General features: G+C 34.0%; 1 protein-coding gene across 1 annotated transcript in view; it reads right to left on the reverse strand.

Moving 5' to 3' along the window:
* Window positions 1–19181, reverse strand: part of Rspo3 (R-spondin 3) — a 76460-nt gene that overhangs the window by 26881 nt on the left and 30398 nt on the right. The window contains exons 3-4 of the mRNA XM_076859756.2: window positions 18064–18210; window positions 13305–13502 (exon numbers count right to left, since the gene is read on the reverse strand). Coding sequence (XP_076715871.2) covers window positions 13305–13502; window positions 18064–18210 — 345 coding nt within the window. The remainder of the gene's footprint in view (window positions 1–13304; window positions 13503–18063; window positions 18211–19181) is intronic.

The raw sequence follows: 19181 nt of genomic DNA on the forward strand, positions 1-19181 counted from the left end.
CCCTGGGAAGCACAGTGACATATTTTTCCCTTCAAAGATTTAAGCAATTTTCCTAAGAAAAAAATATTTTGCTTTTCTGTAGAACTAGGTCCAGAGGAAAGTCAAATTCAGATTTTTACTAGAAATATAATAAAACAAAAGAGATTTAGAAACCATACTGTTCATTGTTTTTTAATATATTATTTCAGCATAGAGCTATTGGTTGGTTGGTTAGAACTTACTTCTATAAAATCACTTGTTTTATTTTTTATTGCTTAATTAGAGTAATGCATATAACAGTCTTAGCCATTTTTAAGTATACAGTTTAGTGGCATTAAGAACATACACATTAGCTGGGCATGTGGCACACGCCTGTAATCCCAGCAACTCAGGAGGCTAAGGCAGGAGGATCAAGAGTTCAAAGCCAGCCTCAGCATAAGCAAGGTGGTGAGCAACTCAGTGAGACCCTGTCTCTAAATAAAATACAAAATAGGGTTGGGATGTGGCTCAGTGGTCAAGTGCCTATGTGTTTAATCCCTGGTACAAAACAAAACAAAACAAAAACACAAAAACAAAAACAAAAAAACAACAACCAAACATTCACACTGTCATGTCACCTCACCACCATCCATTTTCAGAACTTTTCATCTCGTAAAATTGAAACTATTAAACAAGAACTTTCCCTAATCCCTGGTAGCCACCAATTTACATTCTGCTTCAATGAATTTGCTACTCTTGGTACCTCATGTAAGTGAAATCATACAATATTTGTCTTTTGGGGATTGGCTTATTATACTTAAAATAATGTCTAAGTTTTATTCGTGTTTTCAGATTTGTCAGAATTTCCTTATTTTTAAGATAATGATGTTCAATATTTGTTTATCTACTCATCCATTAATGAACACTTGAGTTGATCCCAACTTTTGGCTATTGAGAATACTACTTCTATGAAGATGAGTATACAAATATCTTTCAATTCTTTTGAGTATATAGTCATAGAAGTTGGTTTAGTGATACGCTATTAAATATCTCTACCAATTAAATACCTCTACAAATCCAATTAACAACATCAACATAATTCATACAAAAAAATTAAACAAGACTACATGAAATACTGTGTCTATAAAGCAGCGTGTTATAGTGGAAACTGTAATGTACTAGGATAATTTTTCTTCCTTCCTCTGTCGCTACCAGCCTTGTGATAAGGTCATTTGAGAAGTCACTTAAACTATCTCTTTTTTTTTTAATGGATCTCTGTATCTCTCTCTCTCTCTCTGTCTGTCTCTCTCTCTCTTTTAGTTGTAGATGGACATAATACCTTTATTTATTTTTATGTGGTGCTGGGGATCAAACCCAATGCCTCACACATGCTAGGCAAGCACTATACCACAAAGTCACAACCCTGGCCCATCACTTAAACTTTTTAGTGTCACTTAATATAAAAAGAAATAAAATTATAAAAGACCAATGAGTCTTAAAAGGTACCTTTTGAACTCTTGCTCTCATTTCTTGAATGTTGCTATTACTACAAGAAGCCAATATAGAATAAGATTAACTATATCATAAGACTTCTTAATTACAGCAACAGAGGTGGAAATGAGTTTATGAGGGATATGGGGCAAGACATACATCCCTTATAAGTGTGTATGGATCATCATATATATAGACAAATCCATTTACACTAGTGTGCCTGGCACTATGTTTAACACACAGTTGCTGCTCAAGAAATGTTTGCTGATTGAACACGCACCCATACATAAAAGATTATAGTATTTAGTAAATTAAAAAATCAGCATTGCCTAGGAAATGCAATTACTTAAAATGTATATAAAACCCATTATAAATGTAGCTAAATAAAATAAGAAAAGTGTTTGCTGTACACATGACCCAACATCTATGTTCTTACTATAACAAAGAGTTCCTACAACTGTTTGCTCATTACAAAAATTAGAACAAAGGGCAAAACAATGGGCACTGTTTATACATAGGCATCTATGGAAATCCAAATAGCCACCAGACACATAATTACCCTTATTAATAATCAAGAAAATGTCTATTAATAAAACAATAGAATGTAATTTGTTAATCTGATATATTGGCAAGAATTTAAAGGATTGATAACATTCAGTCCTAGTAAGGATATAAGGAACCAGACGTTTCTGTTTTTGTCAAGTGTTAACTGTTAAAACATTTTTGAAAAATAATCTGGCAGAATACATTAATATTTAAAATGTTGACATCTGGTCTAGGCATCTCTGGGTTCAATCCCCAGTACCAAAAATTAAAGTAAAATACTGATATCTTTTGCTTTATTCATTCAAAGTTTGAGACACATTTGAAGTTAGAATTTATAATTACTTCAAGTTCACTAGGCCTGACATTGAAAATATTAAACATAATTTTTTGAAGATTGTGAATGTGAGAAGAAATTATGATTCTATGAACACAGGTAATTCTTATTTAAAATTAAGGAAATATGCAGGGAGGGAGAAAGGATAACAGGGTGAGAGAAGAGGAACTTAGTGGTATATAACATGGTAGGAAGCCATAGGGCTGAGGGGCAAAATTAAATATAAAAACTCCCTTCTCTTACACAAATGTCTATTACAGGCTTGCCCATGTAATACTTTTGTAAATTGTATCTTGGCTGTTAAAATGAATCAAATTTTAAATAAGACAAAATCTCTGTATAATTTTGGTGTGGGCTGGAGAACACATAGTCAGCAAATGTAAACATGAGGGATATTTCTCTATCATATATACATATTTCATAAAATAATTACTTAAAAAATAAACATTCTACTTATTTCACTATGACAAATGAGCTTATTATTTGTTAAATAAGACAATATTTTTTGTTCACAGTTAAATTAATTTGACAATAACTTCTAATGCTAAGTAAGCACATTTTTTATATCTGCTTTAGTTTCAAAATAAGCAATTATTTGTATCTCCCAAGTATGAGTTTAGTATACTATTTTCTTATCTAAAATGCAATATTATTCAAAAAAGTGAAGTGTCATTGTGTTTCCAGATGTAATATTTCATGTAATAGAAATGTAAAAGAAATATCTCATTTTAAAATGTGTGTGCTATCTTGACACATAAAATGTAATTGGGCTTGGGTCACATGTCCACCCCTTGAACCAGTCACTAAATTTGACTCTTTGCAAAAATAGGAAAAACAGTCTCTTCTAGCAGAAAACAAATAAACAAAACAACTCTTTGTAAGGCATATGTTTCAATGATGGCAGCCTGGGCTCACAGAGACCAGAGTTATGACCTGATGGTGCATGCATAATATAAACACAAGAGTTCAGTAATTGGGTTTGAGTTAATCTTAAAGTTCCAGTGGTCTAGTGCATAATCAAGTCAAAGGTCATTACCCACACTGGTGCATTTCACACAGAACTCAGCAGCTACAAATGGAAATGGTCATAACTTTATTTAAGCCTGCACAAATCAGTCCCAGAAGCCACAGGAGTAGTGAATTCTTTTAAGGCCAGTTTACTCCTACTCCTATAAGAAAGTTTCCAGAAAATTCAGAGATTAATTAATTAGTTAAATTAAAGCATTATTAACATTATGTTGGACATGTATGTTCTAGTCTAAATTAAATTTAAAAACATTTGGATATTCTTCCTTACTTACATTATTTTTAATAATTAATACGGGACAGGATTATGTTACAGAAAAGCATGTTTCTACACTGGGTAAATTTAGAGCTTCTTCTTTGACATCTACACCCTTATTTCTAAGTAGAACCACCAATCACAATTGCTCATAGTTTCAATTGTAGGAATGTAATCTAGGCAGACTAACTGCAGTACTCTAATTCCCCACCAGCAACAGGGTCAAGGGGTGAACATGTGATACAAGCCCAGTCAATTAGAATCTTCATGCAATTGAATGAATGGACACTGAAAGAGTGGGAGGACACTACCCTTTTAAGTTGAGATTCGTATAGTTATAGACTTGGAGTGCTTAGAGTCAGGTTTCCTCCTAATTGGAGAGAAGCCCTACATCAGGGAAGAACAGATACATAAACAAAGAGAAAAGGAGGCAGGCTGTGTTGAAATGGTGAGAAAGAAAGGAGAAGATGGATCCAATTCTTTGTGCACTTAAAGCAATCTGAGCTTGATGAAAAGAACTATCAATGGGGTATAAACACTGACAATATTATTTTTCTATTATGGTAATTATTTCAGATATCATGTAATTTTTTAAGAGAAACTAAGAATCACAAAGAAAAATATAGAGAAAAGTATTTCCCATGTAGAACCTTGAGAAATGGGTGTTTTGAATAAAAGGTAAAAGGGACTAATAGGGAGTGAGATAGAGAAGTATTTGTGGAAGAGAATGCGAACATAGAGGAGTAAAAATTCCCCTTCTATATACATTTTGTCACATTAAAAAATGTCACATTAAAAAATAGCTAGAAACTACAATTGAATTTGTCCACCAGCAAAACACATACTTGAACTATTTGGAGTCTAGTTTGATACCAATGTAAAATTATTAAACTATTTGAAGGCTACATTCTCATTTGCAATGTCCAAAAAGATAACAATTGATTTTTACATAACCAAGTATGAGGAGAATGATTCTTTCAATGATGTCACAGAACTTTATTATAACCTTCATTTTTGCTTGGTCACACCTCCTGGGAAGCTCAAGAACTAGGTATCCAATCCTTTCTTTCAGACAGTAACATCTACAAAGTTAGCCTGTAAAGGCTTCCATGAAGCTGCTGGAGTAGAAGAAAAGAGAACAAGATAATGATCTATGGGAAAAATAATTCTTTTGTGTTGTCAAATGTGGGGTGGCTCCTCTGCCAAAGAGGTTTCAGCAACACCAGCAGTTTCAAGGAGTGACTGTCTTAGGGATGTGGGAAGGAGGATAGGAGCATGAAAGAAGGAAGTGTCTTTTTGCTGAGAAATGTTTACTTTGTAATTAACAAAGCACAAGAAGGCCCTTTTGGAAACCATATTTGGGGGTCCAGAATTTAAATTTATGCTGAAGCTCTCTGGAGTCTCTCTCTAGGGAACACTCCTAATTGGCAGGGATCACTGTTGGCTAGAACAGGCTGCAAATGTAGCCAAGGTCTTAGGGTCATTTCTCCAAAGGTCCAGTTAACTCAGCTCTATTCCAGAGCCACAGGCTGTACCTTTAACCCCACATAGGCCTCTTACAAACCCATTGTAGCACATCAACATGGTGGTTACAGGAAAAAATGCATATATTTTCCTTGAGACCAAAACAAAACATAGGCAAAAATATTTTACTTTTGCCAGCATAAAAAATGTCTTTGTAAATGTTTCAGCAAACTCTAATAAAGGCGACAGCTACTTCCGCCTTGAATCATGAAGATGAAATCTGTCAATATAGGTAGTTGCTGCAAGCAAGCTGATCATCAGTGGTTATTAATTTGTGGAATAACATAAACCACTGTACTAACATCTAGAATATAAGACCCATGGTGAAGGAGAGCTTTGTCTTTCTTGTTCTCTGTTACTTCTTCAGCACCTAAAACGGCTATCCCACAACTGGTGCTTTAATAAATATTTGTTGAGCGGATGAATGTCTCTTGGTCTCTTATTTTTATTTTTCTTCTTATTCTGCCCTTTACAAATTGGAAAGTACAATAGAAATGGTATTCTATACATCTTCTGTATCAATCACTGACTGTGTGTTTACAGAGGAAGAAACATTTAACTCCAAAAGTAAGAGATAGTGGAAAGATTGAGCAATCATATTAATCAAACTGCAAACAAGAGAAAGACCTTTATGGTAGATTGCAGAAATGTTGCAATTCTCATCTGTTTCCCGAGCATGCCTAGCACCTTGGAAAATACTGTCCCAGCTTCTCCTGCCAACAGGTGCAACCTATTTCTTCACCTCCTGAATCAGGACTGGCTTTGCCACTGGCATAAGTTAACAGAAGGCTGTGAAGTAAAAGCATGCCAGTTCTAAGTTTAGCCTCAAGAAAAAACACTTCTCTTCTCCCACTTACAACCCTGAAGACCCTCTCAGCATCTTGATAGAAACATGGTCCAGCTTCCTCAGTCCTCAGTCATCCAACCACATGAGGGAGCAGAGATCAGAATTGCTCTGTGGATCTCAGCCTACCTTGCTTGCCTAGTCACAGATTGTTAAGTCCTTATTTTTTTTAATGTTTTTATTCTTTTAGTTGTTGATAGATCTTTATTTTATTTATTTGTATGTGGTGCTGAGAATTAAACCCAGTGCCTCACACATGCCAGGCAAGAGTACTACTGCTGAGACCCAGCCCCAGTCCAGTTTCTGTGTGTTGAGTTTAATTGTTATACAGCAAAAGGCAATGGAAACAACCTTCCCACACAAGATCTAAACAATGGCAAGATTGTTGTTGTTTGGGGGCCAATGGATGCTTCATATAGTATAGCTAGTCCTCTACTGAATAACCTGACCACTGTGTGTTATGTTAAACACTGGTTAAAACAAATGGACTATATATATCCAAAAATAAATCTCAGAGAATATAGGTATTTGCAAATATCATTTCTGATTATAAGGATTAATTTAGAACAGGGATGCTGAGGTACATACCATTATAGTAGAGAAAGTCTACAAATAATTTTTCTATCACCATAGGAAGGAAGGGATTATATGAGGAACAATAACACTCATGAATTTCCCACCATTAATAACAGACACCATGAATTCTGATCATCATTAGTCATATTACCCAAATCTTAGGGAGCCTATAAAATGGGATGATACAAACATGGTCTTACTTATAAACAAATAATAATTGCTGGTTGAGATATAAAAATTGATAGTCATACACAGTATTACAAAGAGTGAAATAAAAAGCTTCTTATTTTCTGCAGAGTTTTTTTTCTATAACACTGAGAAGTTTAATAATATACAATGGGGTTATAAAATATGTTAGAGGCAAGAAACCTGGTTAATGTCATTTCACTTTTTTTTTAAATATCCATCCAGGGATGACTGCAGTCCTTCTGCTTCATTATGACAAATATACATATAAAGGATTTTGGTTTGGTCTTCATCAACCAAACCCACACAACCGGACACCAGAGAATCCTTACATAGATCCTGCCTTAGAAATGCTAATATCAAAGGAAGCAATGAGAGGCTGGGGCCTATTGCTAAAATTATAGATGCTTTTTTCTACATGTATATTAAATTCTGATACGTATCCAGGAAGTTTTTAAGCTGATTTAATGTTTCAGTGATTAAATTGGAGTTGTTAGGAAAGAAAAAGGAGTAAGAGTTGTGTAATATGGGTAAGGAGGAAAAACTCAAGTAAGACAAAGAATGAGCCAGATGTGAATATATCTGAAAAGGATCAAGGATAAGGTGATTTTTTATGGGACTCATTACAAAGATCAGTAATACCTACATTCTTTCAAATACAATAGTACACTTGTGTTATTATTAAAGATCTAATATTTAAAATAGGTTTTAGTACATATAAAGTGTAATCTTTCAATCTGTAACAATCTAAGATGGGAATAAAACTACCTCATATTTTTTTTTTACCAAAAAGGTAGATCCCAACTGCATACTCTAGGTCCAGTTCTCATATTTGAAAAATTTAGAGATTAAATTTTAAAGTATTATGTTGAATAATATAAAACTGCTAATATTTAGACCATTTAAGACCTACCCCAAAAGTCAGTTGCATATAAAGTCAATCTCATAGAACAATGGAGTAGAACAGTGGTAACTAGAGACTGGGAAAGGTAGTGGGGAGGAGGGAAGAAGGAAGTTAAATGAGAGGCAACAAAACACAGAGCAGAGGAATTAGTTTTACTTTCTATAGCACAGTAGGATTAGTATTGGTTAAAACAATTTATGATAGATATGCTAAAATGATCAGAAGAGTATGAAATTCCCAAAAAGTAAAAATGATTCATGTTTAAAGAGATGGACATGCTTATTACCTGATTCAATCTTTATACCATGTACACATGTATCAAATTATAATGAACCCCATGAAGATATACAAATATTATGTCTCAGTAAAAGAGGCAGCTGCATATGGTTCTAATCAATAAGAGAGAATTATGAAACAAGAGATGGCTATAGTTACATAATGAATTTTGGTGAAGAGAAAGCTAAGTAGGGTTGAAACAACTTGGAGTCCTCTCCACTGAGGACATTAAATGAAAAATTTGGCTTGGTTTTTAAGAAGTAACACATATATTTGCATTAAGGAATGGTTCTCTAAGAATGAGGGTTGTTATTTACTAGAATGTAATGCCTTTCATGAGGGTTTTAAGCATAGTTGTATATTTTTATGTGATACAGGAATATTTTTAAATTAAAATATTATTAAGCTTTAGTAAAATTGATTATTATATTCATATTGTGAGGTAAAACTTCTGCCTCTGTCCCACCATTTTGTCCTAGTTAACATCTCTTCCTATGAAGTGCAGGTTTTTATTGGTGGCAAGTGGTCTTCTCCAGAATCCAAACAACTCAAGGAATATATAAAAGAAATTGTTGAGTTTATGCCACAGTTTCTTATTCTTGGTACTTTTAGCAGTTAATAATTTTTCCTGAGAGCAAAGTCATCCCTGGTTGAGAACCATAGTCTCTAGTGCCATTTTATCTGAGCTCTATAATTTATTGACATTTCTTTTACCTGTGTCAAGGCTTCAGTCTAATAACAGGTGTAAGGAAAGAGCAGAAAGTTTCATCCTTCAGTGCTTAAACAGAATGAGTGTCTTTAGTCCAGTTGGCCTTCCATGAGGATGAGAACTAGTAAAGGGCAAAATCTAAGTTCTTCAAACCAGTTGGCATCCTACAATTTTCAATAAATAAAACCATCTATTTGGCTTTTGATGAGTTGTTCTGGAAATCTTGGCCATGTACCTTGTTTTGAATTGAATTACTAGTTAATCTAATTCCTTCCTGTAGTAAATTCAACTATAAGTCATTGTAGTAGTTATAAAAATTTAGGAAGCAAACTAAATGACAAAGAAGCAAACCTAGAAACAAAACAGATTCACTGTTTTTTTTTTTTTGTTAGATTTTTTAAAACTGAAATTGTTGAAATTTTAAATATAGCACTCATAATAATGCATATTTATAATATTGATATTATAAGTTAGCATGTAAGACCTTTCTTTCATGTAATACCCAGTAGAATTATTATACTTAGTTTTGGGGAGGTTTACACAAAGCAACCTATAGTATATTAAATTTATACAATAATTTGTGTACTTATTTCCTTGGACATTTTATTTACTTCTATTTTAATGTACTCCTTTTCTAACTAAGATAGGAATAAAACTACCTCATATTTTTTACCAAAAAGGTAGATTCCAACTGCATTTTTCCCATGAATCTTCTCTCTTCTTTCAATTTCAAGATCACCCACTACCTGTAATTAATGAGGATCTTCTTCATGAGTTAGTCATGAATGGAATTTCTTTCATTTCTGGTGAATTGCCCTAAAAATCTTCTGTAGGAAATTCTCTTCAGTAAATTAGAGTAATGAGAAAATAACTTAAAAAATACTAACTGTCCTTCCACCTCCATCACACACACAAACACACTTTTGCACATCAAATGCAGGCACAAACGCATCTCCTGGTTTCACTTCTATCTGAGATGGTTATATCCCATATGCTGAAAGAGTCAATAATTATAAATTGACAACCATTGAAAGTATACTTTCTCCTTCTTTTCTTCCATTTCAATATATTATTTTAATGTCTATATAGTATTTGTCTGCATGTTTATGTAGTCTCTTCAAATATATTTCACATATTTTTGGTATTTCAAACATAATTCAGTTGAGGTAAGTTTAACTTTTTATTTGGGCTATTAATTGACGAATAAACTAAGCCTGATAAAGAGATCATGTTAGGTAAAGGGGAAATATATCTAAATATGTTTAAAACAGTACGCTTATTTACTTATTTTATTTTTATTAAAATTTTGAGTTGGAACTTTGCAAATTACATTTATCTCCTTGCATTCACTTATTACATCTATCCTCAACAACAGAAGAGAGATAGGAGAGAAAACTATGTACAAGATTTTACAACTTATCTTTTCAACAACACATATTAATTGAAAAACATCTCACGACTAGGATAAGCCATTATGTTACTAGAAACTATTTTCTTCTATTCAACTTCTTTGTGCACATTTGGAAAGTCATTTCTGGTTCTTATCACTCTTCTCTAGGGACTCTGCCTTTGGCAATTACAACACAGCAGAAAAAAATCCTGAACACATGCTCCATACCTAGTCCAAATGAGTTATCTACCTCTGTCTATTGTTAACTTCTTGGGCAGGGATCATAGAGGTAAGTTTAAAATTTTAGGCTAAATTTTATAATAAAAACCTTACCTTTTAGTTTACTCACTAAATGAATGTTCCTGTTTTATGACTCTTATTGGTATTTAGGAGAATTCAAATAATAAGATATTTTAGTGGTAGGAGAGATCATGTCTTTATTATTTTGTTATGTTTATCTTTTAAATTATCTAACGGTTTCTAATGCTTACTCTAATTAAAATAAGAAACATAAGATGGTATAAAATTAAAAAGAAAATAAAGTCTTCTACTTTATTTGGCCTGATAATATTCTTCCTTCTATGCATATTTGTGGTTCTTACCACTAAGATGATAAATTCAAGACAATAGCTAAGTGTTTTATTATATTGTATATGTAACATAAATTTATATCAAACCCTAAATGAGGACTTGCATGATTGTTTTTGTTTTTGTCTTGATGGTATGCTTTATATAGTTAAAATTGTGGGATGTCCAGAGGTCATAATTATTTATCTATCTGGTTTCTCTGTGTTCATATAGGATATTTGAAAAGTAAACCTCATGGAAAGAAAGGTATAAGGTTAGGGAAGTAGTGAATGAAGGGAGAAACAGATTTGTTCCTGAACTACTTGAAATAGTTCTAAAGAAAACATTGAAAGATGAATGAAGAGTAAGTAAAAGTGAAGCTAGATCTAGAGTTTAATTATAAATGATCCACATTTTCTACTGAATAGTCTATGCATTATTAAATTTGAAAAGGAATAAAATGATTGAATTTTTTCTAATTGTATAAATTCTGTTGTCAATATAAAATGTCACTGTATCCTTAGAGGCAATCAGAGAGAAATTTTAAGCCAAGTCTTATGTCACAGGTTACTATTTCAAATGCCTTGTGGCATTATTTATCTTATCAGTTACTCATTTTAAGAACTGACATTTTCAATGTTAATGTTTAGATCAAGTGCCAGCAAAATATATTAGAAGACCACATTCTTAAATAAAGTAAATAAAATGTTCCTAGTGTCTTACTTTAATTTTTTTCAATTGGATAAACTTTCCTTAAATTTTAAAAGTAAAGTATACTAATACTGATTAGTACTGTAGAGTCTTTGTGGAAAGAATGATATGAGCAAAGACCACCTGTAAGTCATTAAATTTCAAGAAAATTTAGTAAACATAAGTAAACATAGGGCTATGGGAGCATACGCATAGTAGAGTGATGAAATATTTGATTTCCAAATCCAACTTTTAAAATCTAAGATGTTTTAGATTAATTGGTAACAAATGCCAGAAAGACCTTTTTCACTGGCCAATTTCTTCTTCTTTGTCTTCTTTTTTTAAAAATGTTTTTTTAGTTGTAGATGTATCTTTATTTACTTATTTTATTTATTTATGTATGGTGCTGAGGATCAAACCCAGTGCCTCACACATGCTAGGCAAGTGTTCTGCCACTGAGCCACAATCCCAGCCCCTCACTAGCCAATTTCTATTCCCGAATCTAAATTTTAATCAAAATTTCTTACAAATTTACAAAAGTTTGAAGTTCTTTTTAGAATAACCCATGTGTTCAAGAATTTTAACACATTAACTACTTGATGTAATGGTAACAATAGATTATACATTCTGATGATGGCCATTTTGTGTTGGTATAATGAAAGGTGCTTTGAAATGCACAGGTGACTCCAAATCTTTTTTATATGAACAATGCTCATGTGTGCACAGAGCCCTCCACTGTGCTCCATTAAGCTTAGTTCACATACATATAAATTCCTGTAGTACATGGTTTTGTGATCATCTGTTCAAATATCTCAACCTTTCACACGGCTTTGAGTATACTCTCAGAGACAAAATGCTCTGACAGTATTCTATTTAGATAGGAATCCCTATAGCTAGTACTATGTATGGGCATGAAATGAGAATTTAACAAAATATGCTGAAAGAATACACGAAAAAAACTTAGGAAGTTCAATCCAGAGGCAGACTACTCCTTACAGGAAGCAATTACTTGAGAGGCTCATTCACAGGGTCACCAGAAAACTACCAATAGTTACTCAAAGCTACATAACATATTTGTAGGAAGTGGTGCTATGTGCATGAGTGAGAAAGTCAGGAAAATGATATTTTAAAGGTCAACAATTGTGGTTCTTCTAAATGGAAGTTTATTCACTCTCAAGCATCATAATATATAGTATATTTTTCCTTGGAACTCATAAGTTTTCAGAACAAGTCCTTGCATGGTTAATAAATATCTAATAGATTTTATAATATAGTATTTAGAGTTAGGGTAACATGGAAAAATCAGACAACCAACCCGCCCCCCAAGGAATAGAGCATCATTAACGGTTGTGCTAAACTCAGAAAATACAGCCTTGGGTCATTTAATTCAGAGGGTGTGTGGTGTGTGTGTGTGTGTGTGTGTGTGTGTGTGTGTGTATGATATTTATATACACGTTTAGAGCTGGGGTTGCAGCTCAGTGGTAGAGAGCTTGCCTAGCATGTGTGAGGCTCTGTGTTCGAGTCTCAGCACCACATATAAATAAATAAAATAAAGGTCTATCCACAACTAAATATATATTTGTTTTGTCACAAAAATTTGCTACCCAGTTACACAACTTTGATTTGTATGCAAGGAGGAAAGGACTAAGTTGGTGTCTCTTTGCCATAGTATTCCACAAAATGGAATCAGAGCTTGTGTTATGAGACTTTTCAAAAGTCTTCTAGGCACTAAGAAGGTGGATCATAGAAAAAATAATTGCCCAGATGCTTATAATATAAACTCCTGCATCACAATTCAGTTAGCACACTTTTATAGTAGCATAATGTTCTGAGATTAGGTTCCAGTTTTTAAAATTATCACACCTATATTCTATAATGTGGGGTAAACATATTATTTGCTTGTACACACTGTAGGATTTTAGTCATGAGTAACGTGGCCAAATATTTCCTAAGAAATACTTAATGCATAAAGCAAGATATGCATCAAATTATGAGAATTCAAACAAGCACATTTTGTATGACTGTACCTCGTTCTCCCTTCTGACACTTCTTTCTTTGCACTGTACACTTTCTTGTCTCACTCGTAGGTGGACACAGGTTACCCTTGGCTGAAGGATGCTGTATTATTTCTCGGACCCGTGTTTCAGTCCCTCTTTTGAAGCCACATGTTTTTCCTTTCTTCATGCATGGAGTCCAAGGGCTCCATTCACTGGCCTCGCAGTGCACTGAAATAGAACAGCAAAAACAGTCTCAGTTGGCTTACAACACTGTCATGATCGTTAAATAAGAAAGATTTGCTTCCCTCAATACTTGCCCAAATTTTGAGGATAAAACCTGCAGATCAAAGTTGGGTAAGATGACTTAAGTGTAAATCAGAGAATGGAAGAGGCAGAAATAGAATGCTTTCAGGTTTTTTTTTTTCATAATTATTAGGTAAATTCATTCTTACATTGGATTTACATTTTGCTCTAGATTTGATTAACTCAGGCAGTAATACAATTCATCACAACTGATCAATGCTTTATAATTTCCAGAGAACCCATACAATTATCTATTGATTCTGAAGAACTTGAGAGAAGATGTGATTATTTGCTAGAGAATTGATTTTCAAACTTCAGTATGCATCAGAATTTTTACCTGAGGGTCTGCTAAAACACAGCATTCTGGACCCCACAGCTTGAGTTTCTGATTCAGCTGTCCGGCATGGGGCTGTGAATTTGCTTTCCTAACAATACAGGTGATGCTGATTTGTAGATACAATAGCCTTTGAAAACTTCGGTACAATAGAATGGTTGAACAGCAAATGAATCCAGGTCTTTGGCCTACATTCACAGCCTTTCTTACTTCTGTGCAGAAGAGCCCTTAAATATTGCCATTTATAACTGGGTATGGTTCAGCATAGCAGCATCTATTATAAGGGAATTCTGGGTTTATTTCAATTGATAACCTGCTTCTAGAATGAACTTGACTGAGTGATCCCTAAGAGAAACTGAGTTACCTTTTCTTAAGGTTTTAGATTTGTTTCCTTTTTCTGTATGTAGTATTCATATCTTTTCAATAATGACTTTCCCAAGTTTTAGAACAGATATTTGTACTTTCAACAAAAAGAAATATTTGAAAACTTCTCTTCTTATATTTATAACCACTGTACTTCCTAATTTAATAACAAGTGACACAGCTTCCAACAGCAACACTTTCCCATGATACAACCCATGTCAAGTTTCCTAGAAAACTCTTCTGCCTTAATAAATCCTTATTTTAGAGCAGAATGCTCTTTGATAACAACCTCAAGACACATAACCTTGTTGGGCATGGTGACACTACTTTGAAAGCTGAGGCAAGAGGGTTGCAGGTTCAAGGCCAGTCTGGGCAAATTAACAAGACCCTGTCTCAAAATAAAATTTAAAGCAGGTCTGGGGTATAGTTCAGCAGTAGAATGCCCCAGCATTGCACACACGCATGGGTGCACACACACACAGACACACACATACAAAAAGAAACATAACCTAAGTATATTATAAATTTGAATCCATTCATCATACATTTCTCTCAGGCTTTTGCAGTCCCTTGCAATACGTGAATGTAACACAGAGTTAAATAAAAGTGATTACACACTAGATACTTGAATTTAAGTTTCTGTGATCTTGAGCTTTAGTGAACCACTTTCAAAATAGTCTTCATGCTCAATTAACCACCATAATTATGGTTAAAGAATAGAACAACCATTAACAACATCAAAATCATTTTCCAGTTATGAACATTATCTTCCAGTATCCCATCTCAAACTTAACCATTGAAAAAGTAGCGGATCTTCAATATATAAAATAAAAATATGTCCAAAATGGAAGTAAAAAATTTGAAAAGATTGTGAGCTCTAATTTTGTCTAGTATTCATTTAATGCCATAATTAAGAGGACTACATTAGGAAACATTGTCTAATGCAGAATGACCAGACCTGGGTGTTCTTTCATAGTAGAAAAAAATGGTAAAGAAAAATGTGTATTTAGCCTTCAGAAAACCAGATTAAAAAAATTACAACATGGGTAAGTGTTGGTCTATAATCAGAAAGTGAATGGTGCTGAAAGTGAAATTGTAATGAGACCCTTTGACAATTACATTGGAAGAAGAAGTACATTCAAACTAATGGGGTTAGGTATTAAAAAGCTCTAATAAGACAAGAGAGTTAAAATGCCAGGAGAGGAGAATCACTTTTTTTCCCATAGAAATAGTAGAATAAACTATATTAGCATCCAGAAAAAATGGAAATTTTGGAGAAAATGCTAAAGATAACAAAAAGGTTATAGTCAGGTTACTAAATGAACAATGGAGAACTGGAGCAATTGGTTAAGAGATAGTTTTTTTAAAAAAGCAGAATTACTCAGTTTCTGTGTTTCTTCTATCTTCTGTAATAAGAACAATCTCAACATTGGAAATCTCTAGCTATTCACTAATGAAGCAAGTGTCTCAAAAACAATAATGAGCTGCCTTGCCCTGGTACTAGTTATGTTGAAATTGACCATTAGTCTTGGGTAACAGTGAAGGGGAGGAAAATTTAACTGGATGTCCTACCATTATTGGTCTTGCAATACCATTTTGTTTTTGCTCAGTTCTTGCTGATCAACTACATGGTTCCACAGGAAATCTAACAAGGATATCTTTTTCCATCTGTGACTACTAGAGCAAGACCACTTCTCCAATGAGGATGACAGAATGACAATGAAGAAAGAAAGCTAATAACTGAGCACCAACTGGAAAGAATATGTCCTCTTATAAAATTGGGTTCAGTGGATGTTTATGCTTATTTTGACCTGAAACCACAGGGAATACGTATGTGATGGCAAAAGACTCCAGTTCCACATCAGGGCAGTGTTTTCTTTGATTTTGACCTTTCCACTCAATTTGAAATCTAGGTAGGAAGCCAGAGATACAGTTTTTATATTTTTAGCAAAGGGAAAGACATATTTTGTTGGGTAGCCAGTGGGGAGCTAAGGTTAACGTACTAAGTATAGCCCTGACAACATGCAATATGGCCTGGGGGTTAAGATTTCAGCTCTCTGGGTCCTATTTTTCATGCTTGTTAGGGGAATAGGCTTTCATATTCTTCTGCATGGTGAAGTAGGTCATCTTCTTTCCTGAAATTCTGGGGCAAGCCGATATGTGTGGCGCCGGTAAGCCAGATGGCACCTGATGGGAGACAGCCCTTATGGACAAACAAGAGCCAACCCTGAAATAAAGTCTCTGGTTTGCACTACTATTGTGTCCTAGGTCCTTTGTACCTGGTAAATGAGCTAAATGAAGTTAAGTGGCCTTTAGACTGCTAGTACCTATTTTAAAATATAAACCTCCTAAATTTGTGTTAAAAAATAATCTAGTTTTACTGGTAGTATAAAACTAGGAAACATTAAAGGCTTACCCAACAGTTCCAAATGTTAAATGCTCTTTCAGATAAGAAAGCTTTTAATACCTTCAATATAAATAACATCTGAACACAGAGGGCTACACCTTCAATCACTAAGAAAATTTCAATGTGGGTCCTTTTTTCTGGGTAAATAAATCCCACAAACTCAGTAATTCATCTTGAATTTCTATCCTTGAATATTCCACAAGCATGTTCCCATTTTTTTTTTATTCCAAGTTTGGAACTGATTACCTCTAATCGTCAGCCCTCAGGACCTGTAAAGAGATCAACTTGAAGTGCTTTCTCATGTACCTTTTACCCTTTCCTAAGCTGTTTTTCTGAGTTTTTATTGAGAAGAAAAAAACTTAATCAGAAAGAGTCATGAACTGGCTCAGGACTGTTATTTTCCAGATGCTTCTGAGGTTACCTTTAAAATATCATCTATTTGTTTCATTCTACCCAAACCATTGTTCAGAAATAAAAATTCTATGGAGGACCTGAAATGGTTAAATCACCACCTTATATTTACTGCTCCAACACTTAAATTCTGAAGGGTCTGTGCTGTGGCCCCAGGGCTGTCCTGGAGACTATCTTGTACTGAATCAGGAGGGCTGTTGTGTGCACATGCCAACCTCAGTGCAGCATCAAAGGTTCCTGCAGTTCTTGCCCAGGGGATTTTGAGCTTTCCTATGCTGTTTTCTCATTTGGTTTAGCATCTGCTCCCCAAGTGTTCATCAAACTCATAGCTCAAGTAGCTGCACAACATTTAAAAGAGGGAAAATACAGCCTGACAGTGATCTGTTATTTAGACAAACAACTTGTCTCAGGGACCTCCCCTCTAGGAAACTCAGCCTGCAGTTAATCAGATCCCGGGACTCTTTCCTTTTGTCAGTTTGAGTAAGTCCAAAATATTTCTTTTTTTCTTTCTGAATACCTGTGCAAGCAGAACATTGAAGCATTAATGGACTTATCAAGAGAAAATATTCCCTCCTTGGAAAATAACTTTGGTTATTGGTTGAGATTAGGCCTAGGTGTTTTGTGAAATTATTGCTTTAATTACTTCAAGATACAGAGACTAATTCTAAGTAAAACTTCATTAGGTAATGATGCAAAATAAATCTACAGTGTTCAGAATAGTTGAAACATACAAACAGTCCTTAAGAAATAATTGAGCACTCATTGGATGAAAAATGTTACTGTGATACAGGCTAGATAATGCTATGAGAGCATCTTTAGAATAGGATCTTTGTAAAGAAGGATGGAGAGAGCCTCTTAAGAGACAATTGCTGAGGCTCTTGTGAGACTGGACTTTGAGAAGCACCTTCATGGAGAATGACTATCATGTGAGGTGTTTCTCATCCATTCTAAATTTCAGAAGTCCTCCTCACCAATACTGACGCACTCCATGGTATGGTTGTTGGCTTCCAACCCTTCTGGGCAATTGTCAAGGCACTTTCCAAGGTGTAAGTAAAATCCACTTTTACACTTTGTGCAGAAATTTTTGTTGAAACATGTATCGCAGTCAGCCTTGCACTCTGAAAAAGAAAAAAAAAGAGAAATATGCTTTCATGATCTTTTCATAACTATTGTTGGACCATTTTTCCATACACAGGCAATTTTGTATCAAACACACACTTGGGGTTCAAATTTATTTTGCTAAAATGAGTTAAAGATTCCTCTATAGTCATTTAGTTGACGTATATCAGTTGTTGATTTAATACCATGTACTAATTACCTAATAAAATGTTTTGATTATATAGGATGAGTATTCCCTTTCCTAATTTCTAAAACCCCAAATGCTCTGAAATAGGACACTTTTTTTTTTTTTTTTTAGCACCACACCAATGTGACACTCAAAATGTTTCTGATTTCAAATGTCTGAATTTGGGATGCTCAACCAGTAAAAACTACATAAATATTCTAAAATGTAAAAAACTTCAAATTCTGAAACACTTCTGGTTCCAGGCAACTCAGATAAGGGATACTCAACTTGTACATATATATTGCCAAAACTGGTTACAGGACAAGTATCTATTTGTATTAAACCATAGTGAAGATGTCTCATTAGAACTTTTATAAACTATACTGAGATACTTTCTTGTACTGTTCTTATTCACTCAACAAATATTTGATTTGCAGTATATGCCAGGGATTATTCTAGATATTGGTTAAGATTCAGACTGCACAAAGCTTGCATTCTAGGAGGAAATATAATACAAACAACAAATTGACCCTTCTTGTAGTAATCCTATAAGCCAGGATTATTACAAGAATTTTATAATATTTAGTTAAACTTTAAGACAACCCAACAAGGAAGTCCCTATGATGATTCCCATTTTACAGATAAGGTGCTTGAAGCTCAAAAGATTATGTAATTAGCTGAGAACCAGAGAGGTGAATTGCTTTTCTAAATCAGGCAGTTTGATTTCACTTTTCAGTGAAAAGCACTCTGAAAAAACAACAAAACAACCACAAAAGAAAAGGGAAGAAAAAGAACTGGGAAATA

The sequence above is a fragment of the Callospermophilus lateralis genome, chromosome 6, assembly GCF_048772815.1.
Source record: "Callospermophilus lateralis isolate mCalLat2 chromosome 6, mCalLat2.hap1, whole genome shotgun sequence".
Taxonomy (NCBI): domain Eukaryota; kingdom Metazoa; phylum Chordata; class Mammalia; order Rodentia; family Sciuridae; genus Callospermophilus; species Callospermophilus lateralis.